At 35.7% G+C, this 20,791-nt stretch overlaps 1 protein-coding gene across 2 annotated transcripts in view; it reads left to right on the top strand.

Moving 5' to 3' along the window:
• Positions 1-20,791, top strand: part of IQCB1 (IQ motif containing B1) — a 54,043-nt gene that overhangs the window by 21,091 nt on the left and 12,161 nt on the right. Inside the window, exons 8-12 of one of the 2 annotated variants that reach the window (XM_021692430.1) lie at positions 548-726; positions 2,476-2,585; positions 3,201-3,310; positions 17,574-17,716; positions 19,442-19,590. In XM_021692430.1, the coding sequence (XP_021548105.1) occupies positions 548-726; positions 2,476-2,585; positions 3,201-3,310; positions 17,574-17,716; positions 19,442-19,590 (691 nt within the window). The remainder of the gene's footprint in view (positions 1-547; positions 727-2,475; positions 2,586-3,200; positions 3,311-17,573; positions 17,717-19,441; positions 19,591-20,791) is intronic. The other variant, XM_021692431.1, reaches the window with a different exon arrangement.

Raw genomic sequence — 20,791 nt, 5'->3', positions numbered from 1 at the left:
AGCTATGCAGTGATTTCTTTGACTGTTTCTAAGTTCCAGATAAGTTTTCATCACATCTGTAACACAAGATGATAGTTGTTAGTATAATGAAGAAAATACCAAAGGAAAGGTAAATTCCTTCTATATTAAGTCCATGATAATTGAATATCTATAGCATTTTTGTCTTCATACATCATTAAGCAATGAACCATGTACCATTTTGTGATGTTCCTCTTACTGTTGCTTTGACGTTTTTGAATCATCTATTTAATATTTTGTGCATTTATCTTTCCTCTGCAATTTGATTGCAGGTTTTTCAGAGGAGAGGGCATATAGCTGCTTTGTATTCCCTGTTTTACCTAGCCTAGTGCTTTAAATTCAGTAAATGGTAATTGATTTAATGCGATGTATCCTTGGAACTAAGCTGTATATTTAAAAAATGGGTTATCTTCTTGCATCCAGGCACAGTTAGGCATCAAGTTGCTAGAATTTTTATGTTTAATTTTTTATGATACCTATGCATCCATCAGTAATGGCACATTCTTTGTCTTTTTATTTTGTCTATTAGTGGTGATTTACTCAGAATAGAAGGAAAAACCCTGCATTCAATTTTAGATGAAGTTGTGTTCAAGCTTTTATCAACTCCTAGCCCAGACATAAGAAGTACTGCTACAAAGCTCCTACTGCTGATGACTGAATCCCATCAGGAAATTTTGATTTTACTGAGACTAAGTGCCTGCTACAAAGGTAGTGCATATATTCTTTCTTTTCTGGAGATTCTCAAAAAGAAATTTTTATTGATGGTTTATGGAAAACAAAATTCCTATATTTTTTTGAAGTTTTTATTTAAATTCCAGTTGTTAACAGGCAGTATAATATTAATTTCAGGTACACAATTTAGTGGTTAAATAGTAATGGGGATTAAGGAGTGCACTTGTTGGGATGAATGCTGGGTGGTGTTATGGAAGTTTTGAATCACTAAAATTCTTGTATTTTGAAAAAGTCAATAACTGAAGTGTGCAGATAAAACCCTATTAAATAAATACCAATTGGGGAAAATGTCTTTATATAACCAAGCTATCTTCACGTCTCAACAGATGGCTTATGGTACTTTGTTGATGAGGTTACAATGGATACTATTCCTTCTCTGACAAAAAAAAAAAAAAAAAAGTTGCATATTGAGTATACCATATAGTATAGTAAAATAATGACCAAAAAGACTGGTGACCTTAACAAGATTAACTTTACTGGAGAAGATAGAGCTGTGCTTGAGAGATTGACAGCCCTTTTGATCTTTACATCAATTAATAATTACTCTTCAGGTCTTTCACTGCTGTTTCTCAAAGCAAAAAAATCTTCCTCACCTCCAAAATCAAATGTGTATACTCACTAATACAGGGCGATATTGTGTGGAAATTTTTAAAGATTAGAACATTACATTATGATGCATTTAGTACCCAAACTATTTCAGTGGCCTTCAAAACATGCTTGATGATTTGGAAGGCACTATTTAGTAACTTACCTTGTATCAGTCATTACTTTGAACATTATAATTATGTTATAGGAATAGAGAGGGAAAGAAGGTGCCAGTAATAGAACTCTCTAATTGATATTGTGCCAGGTATACATTTTTAAATTCTGTAGTTAGATTTCTTCTATAGAAATGTGAATGTCCAACAGACTTCATTATAAAGGAATTTTACCTGAACAGTTCGTCTCCCTTTCTTTTCTCAATAGAACTTACCCAGTTTCCTCAAGATATTTTACAATCGTTAATACTGCTGAGAACTTGAATTTTAAAGAGAGTATAAAGGCATGAACAGATCCATATGGTGGCTTCCCCAATTATACACCCCAAGGGCATTTTACTTTATTTATATTGAATACATACATTATAATACATCATTCCAATGTGCTTAGAATAGTACTTTATATCTTATACTACTACTGTGTTTTATTTTGTGATAAAAATGCAGTATTTATAGTACTTCTCCTACAATAATTGCTTAGTAACCTATTCATTTGCCCCAAATTACATATAATACTGTATATTTTTATTTAGCAATAACTTCCCTTAAGAATGACTAATAATAACCTGTTTAAATGCTTCCACAGTGTAGGCATTTACTCAGTATGTTATTATCTTTTTAAAAATGTTTCAGTTTAAGATATTTATGTTCAAACAGGAAAAAAATTGTCTCTACTCTTTGACTTAAAACAATGATTCCACTTACCTTTTTTTAATTAAAGATATTGAGTAGACAGCCTTTGCCTCAGATCCTACAAGTGGGCACATAAAACTCTTAGGACGGAGAAATATCCTAAAGACCTCAATCTAGAAGTCTTTGAGAAAAGGAAAAAGAAAAATCATGTGATTAATTTTGCTGTAATATTCATTTGTTTCCAAACCAGACTTTGTTAACTTCTAATTAATACTGATTAGATAACAAATCATATTTTATTATTAAATGTTGTACCTTTGTTATTCTATTTCAGGACTCAGAAGTCTTCTAAATAAATACGAGCCAGGGACAGAGTTTAGTCAAGAACTTGGACAGCTCATTGCCCTTTTAACCCCTAAGGTCTATCAGGAAGTAGAAGAACAGGTAATAAATTATAAAAATAATTTGCATATTTGCTAACATTTCAGTAAACATTTTAGTTTGAAAATACTGGAGAGTGGTAGCCTCTTGAATCTTTTATTTTTTGTCTCTTCCCCTTTCTTTACTTATCTCCCTCCAACTTCAGAGCAGTCGTAGTTTGATCGGGGAAGGAGTTTTTATAGACCAAATTTTTAACCCTAGAGCCTTTTTTCTTTTTTTTTAGCCTGTTCAAAGAGTTCTTCATCCCCTTGAATGCTTGAATAAGTGAGGCCCAGCAAAAGAAGTCAAGCAAAGAGGGTAAAGCATTAAATAAGCAGAACTATAAAATCCTTATAAAAGGAGTAGAAGGGGTATTAATTAAGGAGAATTCAGAGCTAATCAAACTATATCTTGAATACATTTTAGATATTGCCTGAGAGCCTAATGTATCTTTAAATTTGGGAGATCAAGTTTAATAGTCTTAGACTTTACCTGTCCTGGACCTATGAAATTGTTGCCTCCTGCCCAGCTTATTAGAGATAGAGATTAATACTTTCCCAGGCCTGATATTTTAGGAGGTTAACTTCTAAAAGACTTTCACGAAGATGTCTCTAAACTAATTCTGGCCTTTAATTTCAGAAACTACATCAAGCAGCTTGCTTGATTCAAGCTTATTGGAAGGGTTTCCAAACTAGAAAGAGATTAAAGAAGCTTCCATCTGCTGTGATTACTTTGCAGAGGAGTTTCAGGTAAAAAGTTTTGGTGAGAGGAATGATGATCTCAGAGGACAGCTATATCTTATTACAGTATAGCGGAGTAAAAACTTAGGATATTTTCCCCCCAATTTTCTAATCTGTTTCTCTTACTCTTATTTTAATTGAAGTGTAGTTCACATACAATATTATGTAAGTGTCAGTTGTACAACAGTGATTCAACATTTATATACATTGTGAAATGATTATCGCATCAGGGTAAGTCTAATTATCAGCTGTCATCACACAAATGTATTACAGTATTTTTGACTGTGTTCCCTATGCTGTACTTTACATCCTTGTGACTTATTTCATAACTGGAAGTTTGTACTTCTTTTCACCTATTTTGTCCATCCCCCTACTCCTCTCCCCTCTGGCAACCACCAGTTTATATCTGTTTTTATAGATTTGTTTGTATTGTTTACCTTTTTTTTTTTTTTTTTTTAAAGATTTATCCACTTAGGGCGCCTGGGTGGCTCAGTTGGTTAAGTGACTGCCTTCGGCTCAGGTCATGATCCCGGAGTCCCGGGATCAAGTCCCGCGTCGGGCTCCCTGCTCAGCGGGGAGTCTGCTTCTCCCTCTGACCCTCCCCCCGTCTCATGTGCTCTCTCTCTCTCTCTCAAATAAATAGATAAAATCTTAAAAAAAAAAAAAGATTTATCCACTTATTTGGGAGAGAGAGAGAGAGAGGGAGAGACAACAGGAACAGGAGGGGCAGAGGGAGAGGGCTGTCAAGCAGACTCTGCATTGAGTGCAGAGCCTGACGCGGGGCTCGATCTCACAACTCTGAGATCACGACCTGTACTGAAACCAAGAGTTGGACGCTTAACCGACTGTGCCACCCAGGTGCTCCTTTGTTTTGTTTTTTAGATTCTACATATAAATGTAGAATCATACGGCATTTGGTTTTCTTGGACTTAATTTCATTTAACATAATTCCCTCTAGGTCCTTTCATTTAGCATAATTCCCTCTAGGTCCAGCTATGTTATCACAAATGGTAAGATTTCATTCTTTTTTATGGCTGAGTAACATTCCATTGTATTTATATACCACATCTTCTTTATCTATCTATTGATGGACACTTCGGTTGTTTCCATATCTTGGCTATTGTAAATGCTGGAGTGAAGATGGCGTGCATATATCTTTTTGAATTAGTATTTTCATTTTCTTTGGATAAATACACATGAATGGATTTCTGGGTTGTAAGGTATTTCTATTTTTAATTTTTTTAGGAATTTCCATTCTGTTTTCCATAGTGGCTACACCAATTTACATTCCCACCAGCAGTTGCATTAGGGTTCCCTTTTCTTCACATCCTTGTCAATGTTTGTTATTTCTTGTCTTTTTATATTAGCTGTTCTGACAGGTGTAAGGTGATAGATAACTCGTGGTTTTGATTTGCATTTCCCTGATGATTAGTGATGTTGAGAATTTTTTCATGTGTCTGTTGGCCATCTGTAAATGTTCCTTGGAAAAGTGTGTATTCAGGTTCTCTACCCATTTTTTAATTGAATTGTTTGGGGGTCATCTTTGGTGTTAAGTTCTATGAGTTCTTTATATATTTTGGATATTAACCCCTTATTGGGTATAGCATTTGCAGATATCTTCCCCATTCTGTAGGTTGCCTTTTTGTTTTGTGGATATTATATCACTGTGTATAAAAGCTTTTTAGTTTGACATAGGCCTGATAGTTCATTTTTGCTTTTGTTGCCCTGTCTGAGGAGACAGATCCAAAAAGTATTGCCAAGACTGATGTCCAAGAGTTTACCGCCATTGTTTTGTTTTAGGAGTTTTATGGTTTCACGTCTTATATTTAGGTCTTTAATCCATTTGGAGTTTATTTTTGTGTATAAGAAAGTGGTCCAGTTTATTCATTTGCATGTAGTTGTCCAATTTTCCCAACACCATTTGTTGAAGAGACTATCATTGTATATTCTTGCCTCCTTTGTCATAGATAATTGACCATATGTGGGTTTATTTCTGGGCTTTCTATTCTGTTCCATTGGTCTATATGTTTTTGTGCCAGCACCATACTGTTTTGATTATTATAGCTTTGTAGTGTAGTTTGAAATCTGGGAATGTGATACCTCCAGCTTTGTTGTTCTTTCTCAAGATTGGTTTGGCTATTCAAAGTCTTATGTGGTTCCATACAGGTTTTAGGATTCATTTGTACTAGTTCTATGAGATATGCCAGTGTAGATAGAGACATTGAATCTGTACATTACTTTGAGTAGTATGGGCATTTTAACAATATTAATTCTTCCAATCCATGAGCACAGTATATCTTTTCACTTATTTGTGTCATCTTTAGTTTCTTTCATCATTGTCTTATAGTTTTCAGAGGACAGGTCTTTCACCTCCTTGGTTAAGTTTATTCCTGTATTTTATTATTTTGATACAATTGTAAATGGGATTGTTTTCTTAATATCTCTTTCTGCTACTTCATTATTAGTACATAGAAGTACAACAGATTTCTATCAATCAATTTTATATCCTGTAAATTTACTGAAATCATTTATTCTAATAGCTTTTTGGTAGAAACTTTAGGGTTTTCTAACTGGGTGTTATATGCAACTGATGAATTATTGAACACTACCTCTGAAACTAATGATGTACTGTATGTTGGCTAATTGAATTTAAATTTAAAAAAAGAATCTTTAGGGTTTTCTATATATAGTATTATATTATGAGGAAACAGTGATAGTTTACTTCTTCCTTCCCAGTTTGGATGCCTTTTATATCTTTTTCTTGTTTGATTGCTGTGACTAGGATTTCCAGAACTATGTTGAAATAAACTGGCAAGAGTGGACATCCATGTCTTGTTCCTGATCACAGAAGAGAAGCTCTCGGTTTTTCACCATTGAATATGATGTTAGCAATGGGTTTGTCAGATATGTCCTGTATTATTTTGAGGTATCTTCCATCTGTACATACTTTGAGAGTTTTTACCATAAATGGCTGTTGAATTTTGCCAGATGCTTTTTCTGCATCTCTTGAGATGATCATGTGATTTTTTTCCTTTGTTAATGTAGTGTATCATGTTGATTGATTTGTGAATATTGAACCATCCTTGCATCCCTGGAATAAATCCCACTTGATCATGGTATATGATCCTTTTAATGTATTGTTGAGTTCATTTTGCTAGTGTTCTATTGAGGAATTTTGCATCTACGTTTATCAGGGTTATTGGCCTATAATTTTCTTTTTTTTGTAGTGTCTTTGTCTGTTTTTGTTATCAAGGTAATGCTTCCAATGAATTTGGAAGTGTTCCTCTCTCTTAAATTTTTTAGATTAGTTTGAGAAGAGTAGATATTAACTCTATATGTTTGGTAGAATTCACGTGAGAACCCACTGATCTTGGACTTTTGTTTGTTGAGAGCTTTTTTGATTACTGATTCAGTATCATTATTAGTAATTGGTCTGTTAAGATTTTGTTTCTTCCTGATTCATTCTTGTAAGATTGCATATTTCATTTCTTCTAGGTTGTCCAATTTGTTGGCATGTAATTTTTCATAGTAGTCTCTTATAATCCTGTGTATTTCTGTGGTGTTAGTTGTAACCTCTCTTTCATCTCTGATTTTATTTATTTGGACCCTCTCTTTTTTCCTTGATGACTTTGGCTAAAGGTTGATTAATTTTGTTTATATTTTCAAAAAATAGTTTTTAGTTTCATTGATACTTTCTATTTTTCTTTTTACTATTTTACTTATTTCTGCTCTTTATTATTTTTTTTCTTCAATTAACTATGGGCTTTATTTTTCTTTTTCTAGTTCTTTTAGGTGTAAGATTACATTATTATAGGTATTTCTGTAATACCTATAGAAATAGGTAGGTTTTTTGAGTTAGGCCTGTATTGCTGTAAACTTTCCTCTTAGAATTGCTTTTGCTGCATCCCACAGATTTTGGAATGTTGTGTTTCCATTTTTATTTGTCTTAAGGTAATTTTTAATTTCCTCTTTGGCTTCTTTGTTGACCCATTGTTTATTTAATAGCATGTTGTGTAACCTCCACATGTTTGTGTTTTTTCCAGTTTTTTCCTTGTAATTGATTTATAGTTTTATACCATTGTAGTTGAAAAAGATGCTTGATATGGTTTCAATCTTAAATTGGTTGAGATTTGTTTTGTGGTCTAACATGTGATCTATTCTCAAGAATGTTCCATGTACAATTGAAAAGAATATGTAGTTTGCTGTTTGGGGATGGAATGATCTGTATATATGTTGAATCCATCTAGTCTAATGTGTTGTTTAAGTTCACTTTTTCCTTATTGATTTTCTGTCTGGATGATCTATTCATTGGTGTAAGTGGGTTATTAATGTCCCTGCTATTATTGTATTACTGTCATTTTCTCCCTTTGTATTTGTTAATGTTTGGTTTATATTTAGGTACTTCTACATTGGGTGCTTATGTATATTTACAACTGTTATATCCTCTTGTATTGAGTTCTCCATCATTATGTAATGCCCTTATTTGTCTCATTATGGTCTTTGTTATAAAGTCCATTTGGTCTGATATATGTATTGCTACTCCAGCTTTCTTTTCACTTCATTTTCATGTCATATCTTTTTTCCATCTCTTTATTTTCAGCCTGTATGTGTCTTTCGGTCTGAAGTGAGTCTCATAGGAAGCATATAGGTAGGTGTTTTCTTATCCATTCAGTTGCTCTGTGTCTTTTGATTGGGCATTTAGTCCATTTACATTTAAGGTAATTATGACAGGTATGTACTTACTGCCATTTTGTTATTGTTCTCTCGTTGTTTTTGTAGTTCTGTTTTTTTCTTGTTCTCTTTTCTGTGATTTGATGACTTTCTTTAGTGTTAGGGTTGGCTGTCTTTTTATTTTTTGTGTACCTGTTACAGATTTTGGGTTTGTGGTTACCATGAGGTTCATATATAATGAGACCACTCTAATTTTGGTGGTCTATATTAAGTTAGTGGTCATTTAAGTTTGAACACATTCTAAAACACTCCCCCACCACCATGGTTTTTGTTTTTGATGTCATATTTTACTTTTTTTTTTTTTAAGATTTTATTTATTTATTTGAGAGAGAAAATGAGAGAGAAAGAGAACACATGAGAGGGGGGAGGGTCAGAGGGAGAAGCAGACTCCCTGCTGAGCAGGGAGCCTGATGCGGGACTCGATCCTGGGACTCCAGGATCATGACCTGAGCCGAAGGCAGTCGATTAACCAACTGAGCCACCCAGGCACCCTATTTTACTCTTTTTATTTTGTGTGTCCCATAACTGATTATTATAGGTACAGTTCACTTTATTACTTTTATCTTTCAACCTTCATGCTAGCTTTATAAGTGGTTCTTCCACTATCTTTGTATGTTTGCTTTTAACAGAGATTTTTTTTTTCTTTTATAAATTTCTTCTAGTTATGGCCTTTAACTGCTTAAAGAAGTCCCTTTAATATTTCTTATAAGTCTGGTTTTAGTGGTGATGAACTCCTTTAACTTTTGTTTGTCTGGGGGGACTCTTTATTTTTTTTTATTTTTATTTTTTAATGGAAAAGTATCATCATTACTAATGTAAGCATTTGATGACAAACGAAGATAATTTTACAATCTCAGAATGTTTGCAAGTACATGAAATTTCCATTTTATTGTAGTTTTATAGCACACTAGCTCAAATACGTTTCTCTACAACTACTCCAACATAACTCCTTTGGAATGAATTATTTCAGTCATCCTTAACATATAACTCTGCCAAATACTTTAATCTAAAACAAACATATAAAATTTTAATTAATAATTTTTAGATGAATGGGGTAAGAAAGTCATCAGGTGATGGTTGGGACTGTTAATTTCCAACAAGAAACTGTGTTGAAGTGTTTCTTCTGATACAGTAGTTATAAATTAGAATTTTCAAAAAACAAGGGCAGAACAAAAAATACAAAAGAAACTTCTGCAGCTTAAGCCTCCCACAGTCCTAAACCTCTGAGAGAAGCAAGGCAAAGCCACCTACCGGTGACCGCGAACAGCGGCGCACGTGGACACTGCAGTGCTGAGGCAAGCCAGCTACATGCTGCACTCAGCATGGTCCAGCAGGCTGCAACCGCATGGCACGGCGCCCTCGGCCAGCCCTGGGGGGGGGACTCTTTATGTCTTCTATTCTGAATGATAATCTTGCTGCTTAACTCTTGGTTGTAGGTTTTTCCATTTAGAATTTTGAGTATATCATGCAACTCCCTTCTGGTCTGCAAAGTTTCTGCTAAAAATCAGCCTTATAGGTGTTCCCTTGTTACATAATTAGTTGTTTATCTCTTGCTGCTTTTAAGATTCTCTCTTGGGGTGCCTGGGTGGCTCAATTGGTTAAGCGTCAGCCTTCAGCTCAGGTCATGATCCCAGGATCCTGGGATCAAGCCCCACATTGGGCTCCTTGCTCAGCAGGGAGCCTGCTTCTCTCTCTCCCTCTGCCTGCCACTCCCCCTGCTTGTACTGTCTCTCTATCAAATAAATAAAATCTTTAAAAAAGATAAGATTCTCTCTTTAATTTTTGACATTTTGGTTATTGTGTATATTGATGTAGACTTCCTTGGGTTAATCTTGTTTGGACTTTCTCTGCTTCCTGGACATGGATGTCTGTTTCCTTCCCCAGGTTAGGGAAGTTTTCAGCTACTATTTCTTCAAATAAGTTTTCTATCTTTTCTCTGACTCTACTCCTTCTGAGACCCCTAGTATGCAAATGTTAGTACATTTGATGTTGTCCCAGAAGTCCTTTAAATTATTCTAATGTTTTCAAGTTCTTCATTCTTTTTGCTGTTCAGCTTGGGCGATTTCCACTACACTGTCTTCCAGATTGCTGATTGGTTCTGCTGTATTATCTAATCTGCTGTTGATTTCCTTCTAGTTTATTTTTCATTTCATTTATTGTATTCTTTAGCTCTGACTGTTTCTTTTTTTTTATATTTTCTGTGTCTTTGTTGAAGTTCTCACTGTATTCATCCATTCTTACCCCAAGTTTAGTGAGCATCTTTATGACCATTACATTAAACTCTTCATCTGATAGATCGTTCATTTCCATTTTGTGTAGTTCTTCTTCTGAAGTTTTTTTCTTGTTCTTTCATTTGGACCATATTCTTCTGTCTCCTCATTTTGCCTCACTTTCTCTATTTGTTTCTGTGTATTAGGTTGATCAATTCCTGGTCTTGAAGGAGTAGCCTTATGTAGAAGGCATCCTGAAGGGCCCAGAGGCACAGTCCTTCCCAGGTCACCAGAACCAGGTGCTGCAGGGGTATTCCTTATATGGGCTTCATTCTCTCACCTTTTATGACTGGGCTGCAACTCTTGTGGGCACACTGGTAGGTGGGGCTGTCTACAGCTCCCCCTGCCAGCCAATTTGGGTGGGTGCTAATCCAGGCCAATGCTTCCCACTGAATGCAGTGAGGCAAGAGTTACTTTTAGGAGGTGCTAGTCCCAGCCAATGCCACCTGCCAGTTTGTGTGGTGAGTCCACAGGGCAACACTGAAGAGAAGCATGTGGTACTAGCAGAGTAGATGGAGAATGTCAGAAATGGAACATACCAGTACTTCCATTCCCAGAGAAAGTTCCTACAGATCCCTGGCCCTCCACCACACAGCCTAAAATCAGTCAGTGAATTTCCTTTACATATGGCTGAGGCACTTTTTAAACTGCTGCTTTTGTGCTGGTTCTCAGAGCAATTAAGTTTGTGCATGGGACCTTTTAAGAACAGAGTCTTGGTTTCCGATAGCCTCCCTACTATCCCAAAATTAAGCCCCACTGATTTTCAAAGCTGGACATTATGGGCGCTTCTTCAGGTGCATGTCCCCAGGGCAGGGTTGCCTGATGTGGAGTTTGAACCTCTATGTCTGTGTATCTCTCCCCCTGTGAGTCACTGCACCAGTAGTATGAGTCCCAACCAGATTGCATCTCTGTCCCTTCTATCCTTCTCCATGTGGCTTTTTCTTTATATCTTTAGCTGCAGAATAGCTAATCTTTAGGTTGTTCCCAGAGAGAGTTGCTCTTATTTAGTTGAAGCCTTGTTTGTCTGGGGAAGGAAGTGAGCTCAGGATCCTCCTGTTCCACCCACTTGCTCCTCCAGCTGTTTCTTTTACTCTTGCTTTCATTCTTGTTCTAAAAACACATTTCTGAGTACCTGTACTCCAGTAACTAGATGTACTTTCAAAGCAAAGGACATAATGTAAGACAAAAATCTGATGGAACAAGTACACAATCCTATTCACTTGATAAGACTTTTTTTTGTGGGCCAAGCCTACAGAGAAGGCAGTGATAGTTATTTAACCCTTAAAATAAAAAATTGCCTTAATTGTTCATATGTAATCATGGTAAAAATATGTATGAATTCATAAAGGTTTTAGTATGTTCACCTGAGTTTTATCAGTAAATATGGGATGGATAGATATGGTCTTTTTTTTTTTTAAGATTTTATTTATTTATTTGACAGAGAGGTAGAGAGCACAAGTAGGCAGAGAGGCAGGCAGAGGGAGAGAGAGAAGCAGGCTCTCCGCCGAGCAGGGAGCCCGATGCGGGGCTCGATCCCAGGACCCTGGGATCATGACCTGAGCTGAAGGCAGACACTTAACGACTGAGCCACCCAGGCGCCCGATATGGTCATTTAGATATGACACAGTTTGTCATTTATCTATTTGAAGTGGACCAAAAATGAAATACTGAATACATGGCCCAATTTTTTATATGACTGGCCCATCCAGATTCTTAGAGGCAATGAAAAGAATAAAACACACACATAGACACACACATGCACACAAATAAATGACTTAGCTCGTAGTCATTTATGATGGAATAGAGCTATCTCAGAGGTGATTTTTCATGCAGCCTTAAACTTAAATGCAAATTTTCGTTCACTAAAGTGAAACTTGCATATTCCAGAAGTCAGTTTTTTAAGAGAACTAAAACTAATCTTTTAATAACTGCAGCTGCATTTCTCAGTTATAAAAGTGTTTTAATATAGTAAACTAAAATTTAGATTTAAGTCATTGATGAAAATTTCCTTTAGAGAAGTTAGATTATTAATATTGGGCATGAGTTTTGTTTTTGTTTTTTTAAAACATGCATTGTTAAGACATGTTTCAATTGCCTAATATTTGCCAGAGGCTATGCTGGATATTGAGAGAGTTAAACAGACTCAATTTTGTATCCCACCTCAGCAGCTTTGGGCTGAATGACTGTGGACAAGATGCCCAACCTCTCTCTGCCTCAAATTTCCCATCTATTTAATGGGGATAATTGTCTGTGTACCGCCCAAGATTAAAATAAAGTTGTTGTGTTTTTTTTAGCATATTACCTGGAACTTAGAAAAAATGATAGAGGGGAAAATGCATATGGCACATTTTCTTGCCTTTGAGGGTTTACAAATCTAGTTAGACAAATAGATATGTTAAATAAATAGTACTTGTGAGAGGCAGTTATAATCCATTACAGCATTGCTCAAAGTTCATTGTGTATCCTACAATGTATTTATTTAAAAACATTTTTAAAAGGATTTCTTTGGTCAAATAAATTTGGGAAATGATGACTACTTTGAGAGTGAGTCATAATGTATATTATTCTATTAAAAAATCTGAGATGTTCTTGGTATAGCCCTGCCTTCTGCGGTGAAGGTAGAGTGTTTATGACTTATGGATTCTACTTGCTGTCATTCTCAGCTGTCTTCCCTCTTAACATTAAAGGTATCCCTGTACCGTGGATTCAGACATTTAATGTTTAGTCTCACAATAGTTGTCAAATTTGCCAGTCTACTTTGTCTTGTAATATTAAAATCCCTGGATTACAGATTTTGTCCACTTAGAAGTATATCTATGGAGTCTAATAGTTCCACTATTTTAAAATAGAAATTCCATTGCTTTTTATAACCAGTCCAGTTATAAATATTTCCATTAAAATTATTTTCCATTAAATTTTAGCTGTGAAGCCAAAATTAATTAAATCTCACATAATAATTAGGTTTTTTTTTTTTCCCAGTATTTTGAGTTTGAAGTTTTAGGGCAGATTGAAATATAGTTTTAACCTTTGGATTCTCTTTATTAATTTACTATTTTTTAATTTCAAGTTTGCTCAGGTTTCACCACCTCCTCTGGTTGAAATAGTTTATGCAAATATTTCTTGCTTTCTTTATAACTGGGCTTTCTGCAAAGGTTATTTCTGTCTCTTTGTGGTTGGGTCGTTATCTGAGAGTAATTTATCCCTCCCATGTTTTTTGCTGGGGGGGGTGCAGATAGGGACTGCCCACCACTCATAATTATGGGCCCAGATTCATCAGAGCTTTTTAAATTCCAGCAAGACGCACTCTTGTGTAGTCACACCTTTACTAATGCACTTTTCTTGGGGGTTTCTTTTCTTCTTTTATTTTTTTTTTTAACTAAAGTATGGTTACATTAGTTTCAGGTATACAACATAGTGATTCGATGACTCTATACTTATGTTGTGCTCACCACAAGTATAGCTACTAACTGTCACCGTATAACGCTGTTACAGTACTGTATTCCCTGTATTCCCTGTGCTATACCTTTCATCCCCATTACTTGCTCATGCCATAACTAGAAGTCTGTACTTCCCACTCCCTTTCACCCATTTTGCCCATCCTCTCACCACTCAGGGGTTTCTTTTTTTACTGAATCATTTTTTTATGGTCAGAAACTTGATTTTCTATTACGTGCCGAGCAAGGTTTTCTGAAGCAGCCAACAGCTACACCAGTTACTTTTGGGAAACCTCACAACTACCTACCTTTATCATAGGGCTGATATTTGGTGTCTTAATTGTACTTGTTTCACCTTGTAGGGGAAGAAAAAAATTTTCCCTCTACCATATTTTAGGTTCATTCCCTGGAAATTAGACTGACAAAAAAAAGGGGGGGGGAAACAGTTAACAAGAGAAAAGCAGTTTATTAATGTGTGCAGTGCACATCATGTAGAAGAAACCTCAAATGAGTAGTTAGAACTTGGGCTTGTATAGCATTTAACAAAGAAAAATGAATTCATAAAGAAGTGACAGGTAAAAAGAAAAGGATTTTAGACTTCCAAAGTCAGGAAATTATGGAAAGTTAAATATATTTGGGAAACTAATGGAGTATGTGGGTTATTTGTCTAGGTCCATCTTGGCACCAACTTTCCATCTTCTTCAAGGCCATAAAACTTCCTTGGGAGGGGGGATTTATGGCAGTCCTCATTTCTGAGACATTTCTGCTCTAGTCCAATAGGGAAGCTCTGGGAAGGCTCTGTCTACATTTGTGGATTCTCATTTGCCTCCAGCTCAAAATAATCTTTATGCCAGAGTGGCATATTCTGCTATGCTTCAACTTCTTGAAGTTGAGCTTCTGAAGTGCAGAACTGTATTTCTTCTCTGTTTCCCTGAGTGACAATACCAAGCCGGCAACAATCACTCAGATAAAGTTAATGAGTTAATGAACCGAGCCTGTCAACTCTTTTGGCAGTCAGCTCATATCGTACTCCCCCACTTCATACTATTCTCCAACAAAGGAATTCCTAGAGACTTCCTGATGTCTTGGTAGTAGATAGTTTGGTCAACTCCCTCTTTGATGATAAAGATTCATGTTGATTAGATGTAGCTCATGGAATGTATTATATAAATTATTTTGGGAATATATCTGATCACTCATTTCCTTTTCAGAAATGCTCACAGATGCCAGATGGTCAAATGCCTAGTCTTTCTTATAGAGAGACCAGTTAAATGAATGCTCTTTTAATTTTTTAGTGATTAAAGAAACTCTTTGACTAGAACTAGAGAGTACCTAACTACTAGTAACTAACTAAAATGTTCCTAAGTGGGGGGAAAACATTCAAATTCAAAATCACATTAATTCCTAATAAATGTTTTCAAATATGAAATTAAAACACATGAATCCAGAAACCCACATATTTACAAGTTTCCATCAGTCATTCTTTGAGAACATAAAGGCCGCTTACTTACTTCATTTCCAACTCTTTGGAAGAGGAAGAGACACTTAGAAACTGTATTTATATTTACAATTTATAGTCATTTCAATCTCTGAACCTCACGTTTCTACTGTATTTCTGCTTGTATTTTACTTCTGCCTACATGCTCCACAGTCCTTTCATTTTTGCCATATTTTATAGCCTGCATGTTTTTTCCCAGACCCAGTTTTCTAGCAGATTAAATGTCTTAGCAATACAATTTTTTAAATATTTATTTGAGACAGAGAGAATGAGAGAGAGAGAGCACAAGATGGGGGAGGGTCAGAGGGAGAAGCAGACTCAATGCTGAGCAGGGAGCCCAATGCGGGACTTGATCCCGGGACTCCAGGATCATGACCTGAGCCGAAGGCAGTCGCTTAACCAACTGAGCCACCCAGGCACCCCAGCAATACAATTTTAATGTTACTATGTGTCTGATACTAATAGTAAATTTAAAATAATGATAATGCAATATTAGACATTATAATCTGTAGCCAGTTGGGTAATTTAAAAGGAGATTTTGGGGGCGCCTGGGTGGCTCAGTCATTAAGTGTCCACCTTCAGCTCAGGTCATGATCCCAGCGTCCTGCGATTGGGCCCTGCATCGGGCTCCCTTCTCGACAGGAAGCCTGCTTTTCCTTCTCCCACTCCCCCTGCTTGTGTTCCCTCTCTCGCTGTGTCTCTATCAAATAAATAAAATCTTTTTAAAAAATAAATAAATAAAAGGAGATTTTGTTTAGGGCCAACTGTTCTGTTTTACCCTGCATAAGTAGGTAAAGGGTAAAACATCCTTACTTATATGCTGTATACATCCCAGAATTTTGCAGGGAGAGTTCTGTAGGAGAGGCAAGTTTCCATCAGTCATTCTTTGAGAACATAAAGGCCCCTTACTTACTTCATTTCCAACTCTTTGGAAGAGGAAGAGACACTTAGAAACTAGATGGCTAGCCCTATAGCCTCTCTAGAACCCCTTCTTTGGCACACCTGCACTTTGAGGTCTTCTCTATCTTTCACAATGGAGTAAAAAAGATATTTTGAAGCAAACCTTCAACTCTTGACAAAGTGTAAAGCCAAAAAAACACTTAAATTGTAATTGGTAGCAGTTAGGAAACACTAAGAAAAAAAGCAAAAACCATACACACGCAAAATTTTATCGAAATAATTTTGAGTTCTCCTTTTCTGTTTTAAAAGATTTTTTAAATTGCTTTATGCTTGTTTTTCCTTTTCCAAAAGAAACTGAATTAAAAATCAGTATAACCCTCTATAACTACCATTTTGAAGTCTGCCTGTCTACAAAACTATAGCCAAGGTACCTCATTTGTTGGTAGTTTAATTCTGGGGAAAGAATCTAAGAGCAGGGGCTCAGCCGTTTAGCGTCTGCCTTTGGCTCAAGTCATGTTCCCAGGGTCCTGGGATTGAGCCCCACATCCGGCTCCCTGCTAGGGGGGGAAGCCTGCTTCTCCCTCTCCCACTCCCCCTGCTTGTGTTCCCTTTCTCGCTGTCTCTCTGTCAAATAAATAAAATCTTAAAAAAAAAAAGAATCTAAGAGCAAATGCTCTTGAGTGAGACACAAGCAAATTTAGTCTATAGAGATAAATAATGTATTCTTTTTTCTTTTTATCCTTTTTGGTTTCCTTTTCTATGGCTATCTGAAAGCATTTTGAGTATATTCACTATAGACTAATACTTGTGATCTCCTTACATAGTAATATAGGAAGCAATCAAAACTAGGTAGAAATGGCTAAGGAGAAATTTTGGTGAATAAGAGCAGGTAATACACAAATGCCAGTTAAATAATTTTTTGTGGCCACATGAAAATTTTCATAATTGGTTCTAATAATAATGGTTATTAGTCCATAATTGAGAAATAGGTAAACATGAAGAAAAAAATCATTCATATAATCACTATGCAGTAAAAATCACTGTTGAAATTTTATTATTTTTTAATTTTTTATGTACATAATACATATTTTTAACACACTTTGGATGGCTTCTATATCCTGATTTTATTTTCACTTGACATTAGATTTGGGTATTTTCCCAATTTGCTAAATATTTTTTAAATTTTTTATTTTTTTATGGTTCATAGAATCCTGTCCAGTGAATGAACCAGTAATTTATTTATCAGGTTCCCTATTGTGGGGCATACAGTTTGTTTTCAACTTGTTACTGTTGTAACAAATCTGCATGTATATAATTACTAGTGAGGTTAAACATCTTTTCATATACTTCTTGAGTGGGTATATCATTTCCGAAAAAATTGTGTATAAGGTACTTAATGTTTCTTTTTTTTTTTTTGGTACTTAATGTTTCTATCACAGATCTAAACGAACCAAGATATTACTAAAGCTAAATAAGCAGAAAGAAGAAGAGCACCGCAGATTACAGTTGCAACTTCAAAGACAGAGAGCCATGAGATTGTCCCGAGAATTACGGCTGAGTATGCTCGAAATCGTTCATCCAGGTGGGTGGCAATGTCAATTTTATAAGTGTAAAAATGTTTAAAGTATCTTAATGAACCAGATTCCCGCTACCTGATGATTTTTTTTCTTTTAATTTGGACCTTTTTCCTGTTTCTCCCTTCTCAGGTAAACCTTATTAAATTTCAAGTCAAAAAAAAAAAAGTCACTATTTTGTTTTGTTTTGTTTTGTTTTTGATTAAGGCCTATTAGTTGATGCTGAGCAGTCTCTCCACTAGTTTTCTTATCTTTCAGATAAATTAGTGAAACATAAAAATATATGCTTAAAGATAGCTTTCAGAGGCATAAAGAATCCCCTTGACCTTAAGGAAGGAGTTAGATTGCTACATTTTGGAATCAGAACTTTACTCATATCCCAGCATAAACCTTGTGACATCTTGCCACTTTTGATACACTAAGCTGAAATTAATATTACAGTCTAGGAATCTGAATGGTTTCAAGATTTTTTTTTTGTTCTTCCCCTTCCTCTCCTACCACTCATTTCCGTTGTTCTTACCTAACCTCTTATTTCTCTTTTTTTCCCCTTAAGTATAGATGTTTCCCAAGGTTCCATCTTCACCTCTTACTCTAATGTTGCTCTTCCTACAGTATCCTATCCATAACTGTAGCTTCAACTACCAACTGAGTGCTTAGCACACTCAAATCTTGTTAGCATCTTCACCTTCCCAAGCTCTAAACCAGCACTTCCTTTTTTTTTTTAAGATTTTATTTATTTATTTGAGAGAGAGAGAGAGCACATGCACTAGTAGGAGGGAGGGGCAGAGGAAGAAGGAGAAGCAGACTCCCTGGTGAGCAGGGAGCCCAATATGGGCCTCTGTCCCAGGACCCTGGGATCATGACCTGAGCCAAAGGCAGACACTTAACCAACTGAGCCACCTGGGCGCCCCTAAACCAGCACTTTTTACAAAATGAAATGTTCTTTATCTGCACTGTCAAATGTGGTTCCTACTGGCTAGACATGGCCATTGAGTACTTGAAATGTCGCTAGTGCACACAAGCACATGAATTTTTAAATTTACTTTATTTAAATTAAAGTAGCCATTTGTGGATAGTGTCTACTATATAGGACAGCACAGCTCTGTAGCCAGCTCCCTATTGGATATCTTTACTTATCTAAGCTTTACTTAGATATCCACAGGCATCCCAAAAACTAGTCATTACCCCACCCATTTCCTTTCCCTGAATTCCCCATCTCAGGTAATAGCACCAGCAATATACTCAATTTCCCATCTGTGAGACATCCTAGAGTTTTCTCTCTCACTTACAACACCTACCAGAAAGTAAAAAGAAAGTCACCTGTAGTCATCTGTAGACTTAAGAGGAATTTGGAAGTACACAGAGTAGTTAACATACATGCATCTTGCCTTTTCCCTCTGGTGGTATGGATTGAATTCCTAACCATGTACTTGTGATTCTTTTTTCTAAGTATTCTTGCTATTGGATTTTTAACCCTTTCTCATTCCTTTGCCACAAAAAATTATATGAATTTTTTCTCTAAAGAACGTGCATAATCTGAGAAAGCTTTTGGAGTTTTTTGTTTCTGCTATCTTAGAACCATTGTAAAATAATAAACTTGGGGAAATTAATGAACAGTATTTAAAGAAACAAATAAAAAGACTGAAGATTATGTTAATATCATTATCCTGATTCCAGAACTTGAGAAAGCATAGCAGTTGAGTATGTTGTAATAGTGTCTGTCATCTTTTTAGGTCAGGTGGAAAAATATAATCGGGAAATAGAAGAGAAATCAGCATTGATTATCCAGAAACACTGGAGAGGGTACAGGGAAAGGAAAAATTTTCGACAACAGAGGCCATCTCTCACGGAGTATAAAGCAGCTGTCATACTTCAGAGAGCAGTGAGTCTAATATAGTAAAAAGATTACTGGATTAGGAAGTACAAAAACATGGATTCAGACCTGACCTTGTATATACCTTCTGTAAAGTCTTGGTCTAGTCGCTTAGCTTTTCTGAGTCTTAGTTTCTTTCTCTATAAAATAAGAACCTCATTAACAATGGACAAACTGATTTAGACACTCAGTCCTTAGTACTTCCATAGAACCTTGTACATCATTTATCATACTGCAGTGTAATTTGTTAATTTTTTTTCTTTCTTTCTTACTTGGGCTGTGACTTCCTCAGGGATAAGGAACTAAGTCTTATCTATTGTTGTCAGCTCTCAGCATGTGCTTGTTTTATGAATGGATGTTTACCCTAGCTTTTCCACTCAATTGTTATGTAAATGAGATGACCCAATTTATGGAAAAGTATTTTGGAAATTGCAAAGCCTGTACTGGTTCAGCACATCATAGTTTATTTTTTTAATGTACACATAATATATTCGATATAACTGGATCACTATAATTCTTGAATTATAGAATGGTGTTCTTAAATAATAATTTTCCTGGGATTTAGTAATATTTATTGCCTTGGAAAAGCATAGCAAACAAGGCTATTTATTTCGTTTAATGACCAATTTTCCTAACATCTCTTATTCACTTATACCTGTTAACTTTCATTTTAGGATTTCAGGTCCTATAGCATTTTATAGTCCTTTATTGTTGAACTTTGGGTTAATTTCAGTATTTCACAGGGATAGATTTTGAATAGTCTGTTAATTTTCTGTGATTAACGTTTTACAAAGATTATTAAAAACCACTCAAAAAATAGGATAGAGTAAGTAATACAGAAATAGGAAGATTTGTCTGCTGCATCCTTCTTCCTCAGGCTTTTCTGGTGATGTCAGGCTATATGTACAACAAACAATCCTGTACCATCACCAAACCACATCTATACCTGCATTTTACCCTCTGCTAAACAGGGCCATCTAAGAATTAACCCGTGGATATCAGTGTTGGACATACTTCTTTTAGAGGAACGCTTAGGTCCTTTCTAATACCTTTATCTCATGGCTACCTCCTTTTTTAAACTCTCCCCTGTCAGAGGATCAACTGGGCCCTTATTAAATTGAATTACTAACTTGCCTATTTAGATAAGCCCAAAATTTTATAAAAGTGTCCTCTACTCTAAAGTGAGATACCCCAGTTTGTCCACCATTCC

This window comes from Neomonachus schauinslandi, chromosome 1, assembly GCF_002201575.2.
Source record: "Neomonachus schauinslandi chromosome 1, ASM220157v2, whole genome shotgun sequence".
Classification (NCBI taxonomy): Eukaryota; Metazoa; Chordata; class Mammalia; order Carnivora; family Phocidae; genus Neomonachus; species Neomonachus schauinslandi.
Note: the sequence above shows the minus strand (reverse complement) of the source record. Positions and strands in the feature narration are given on the sequence as shown.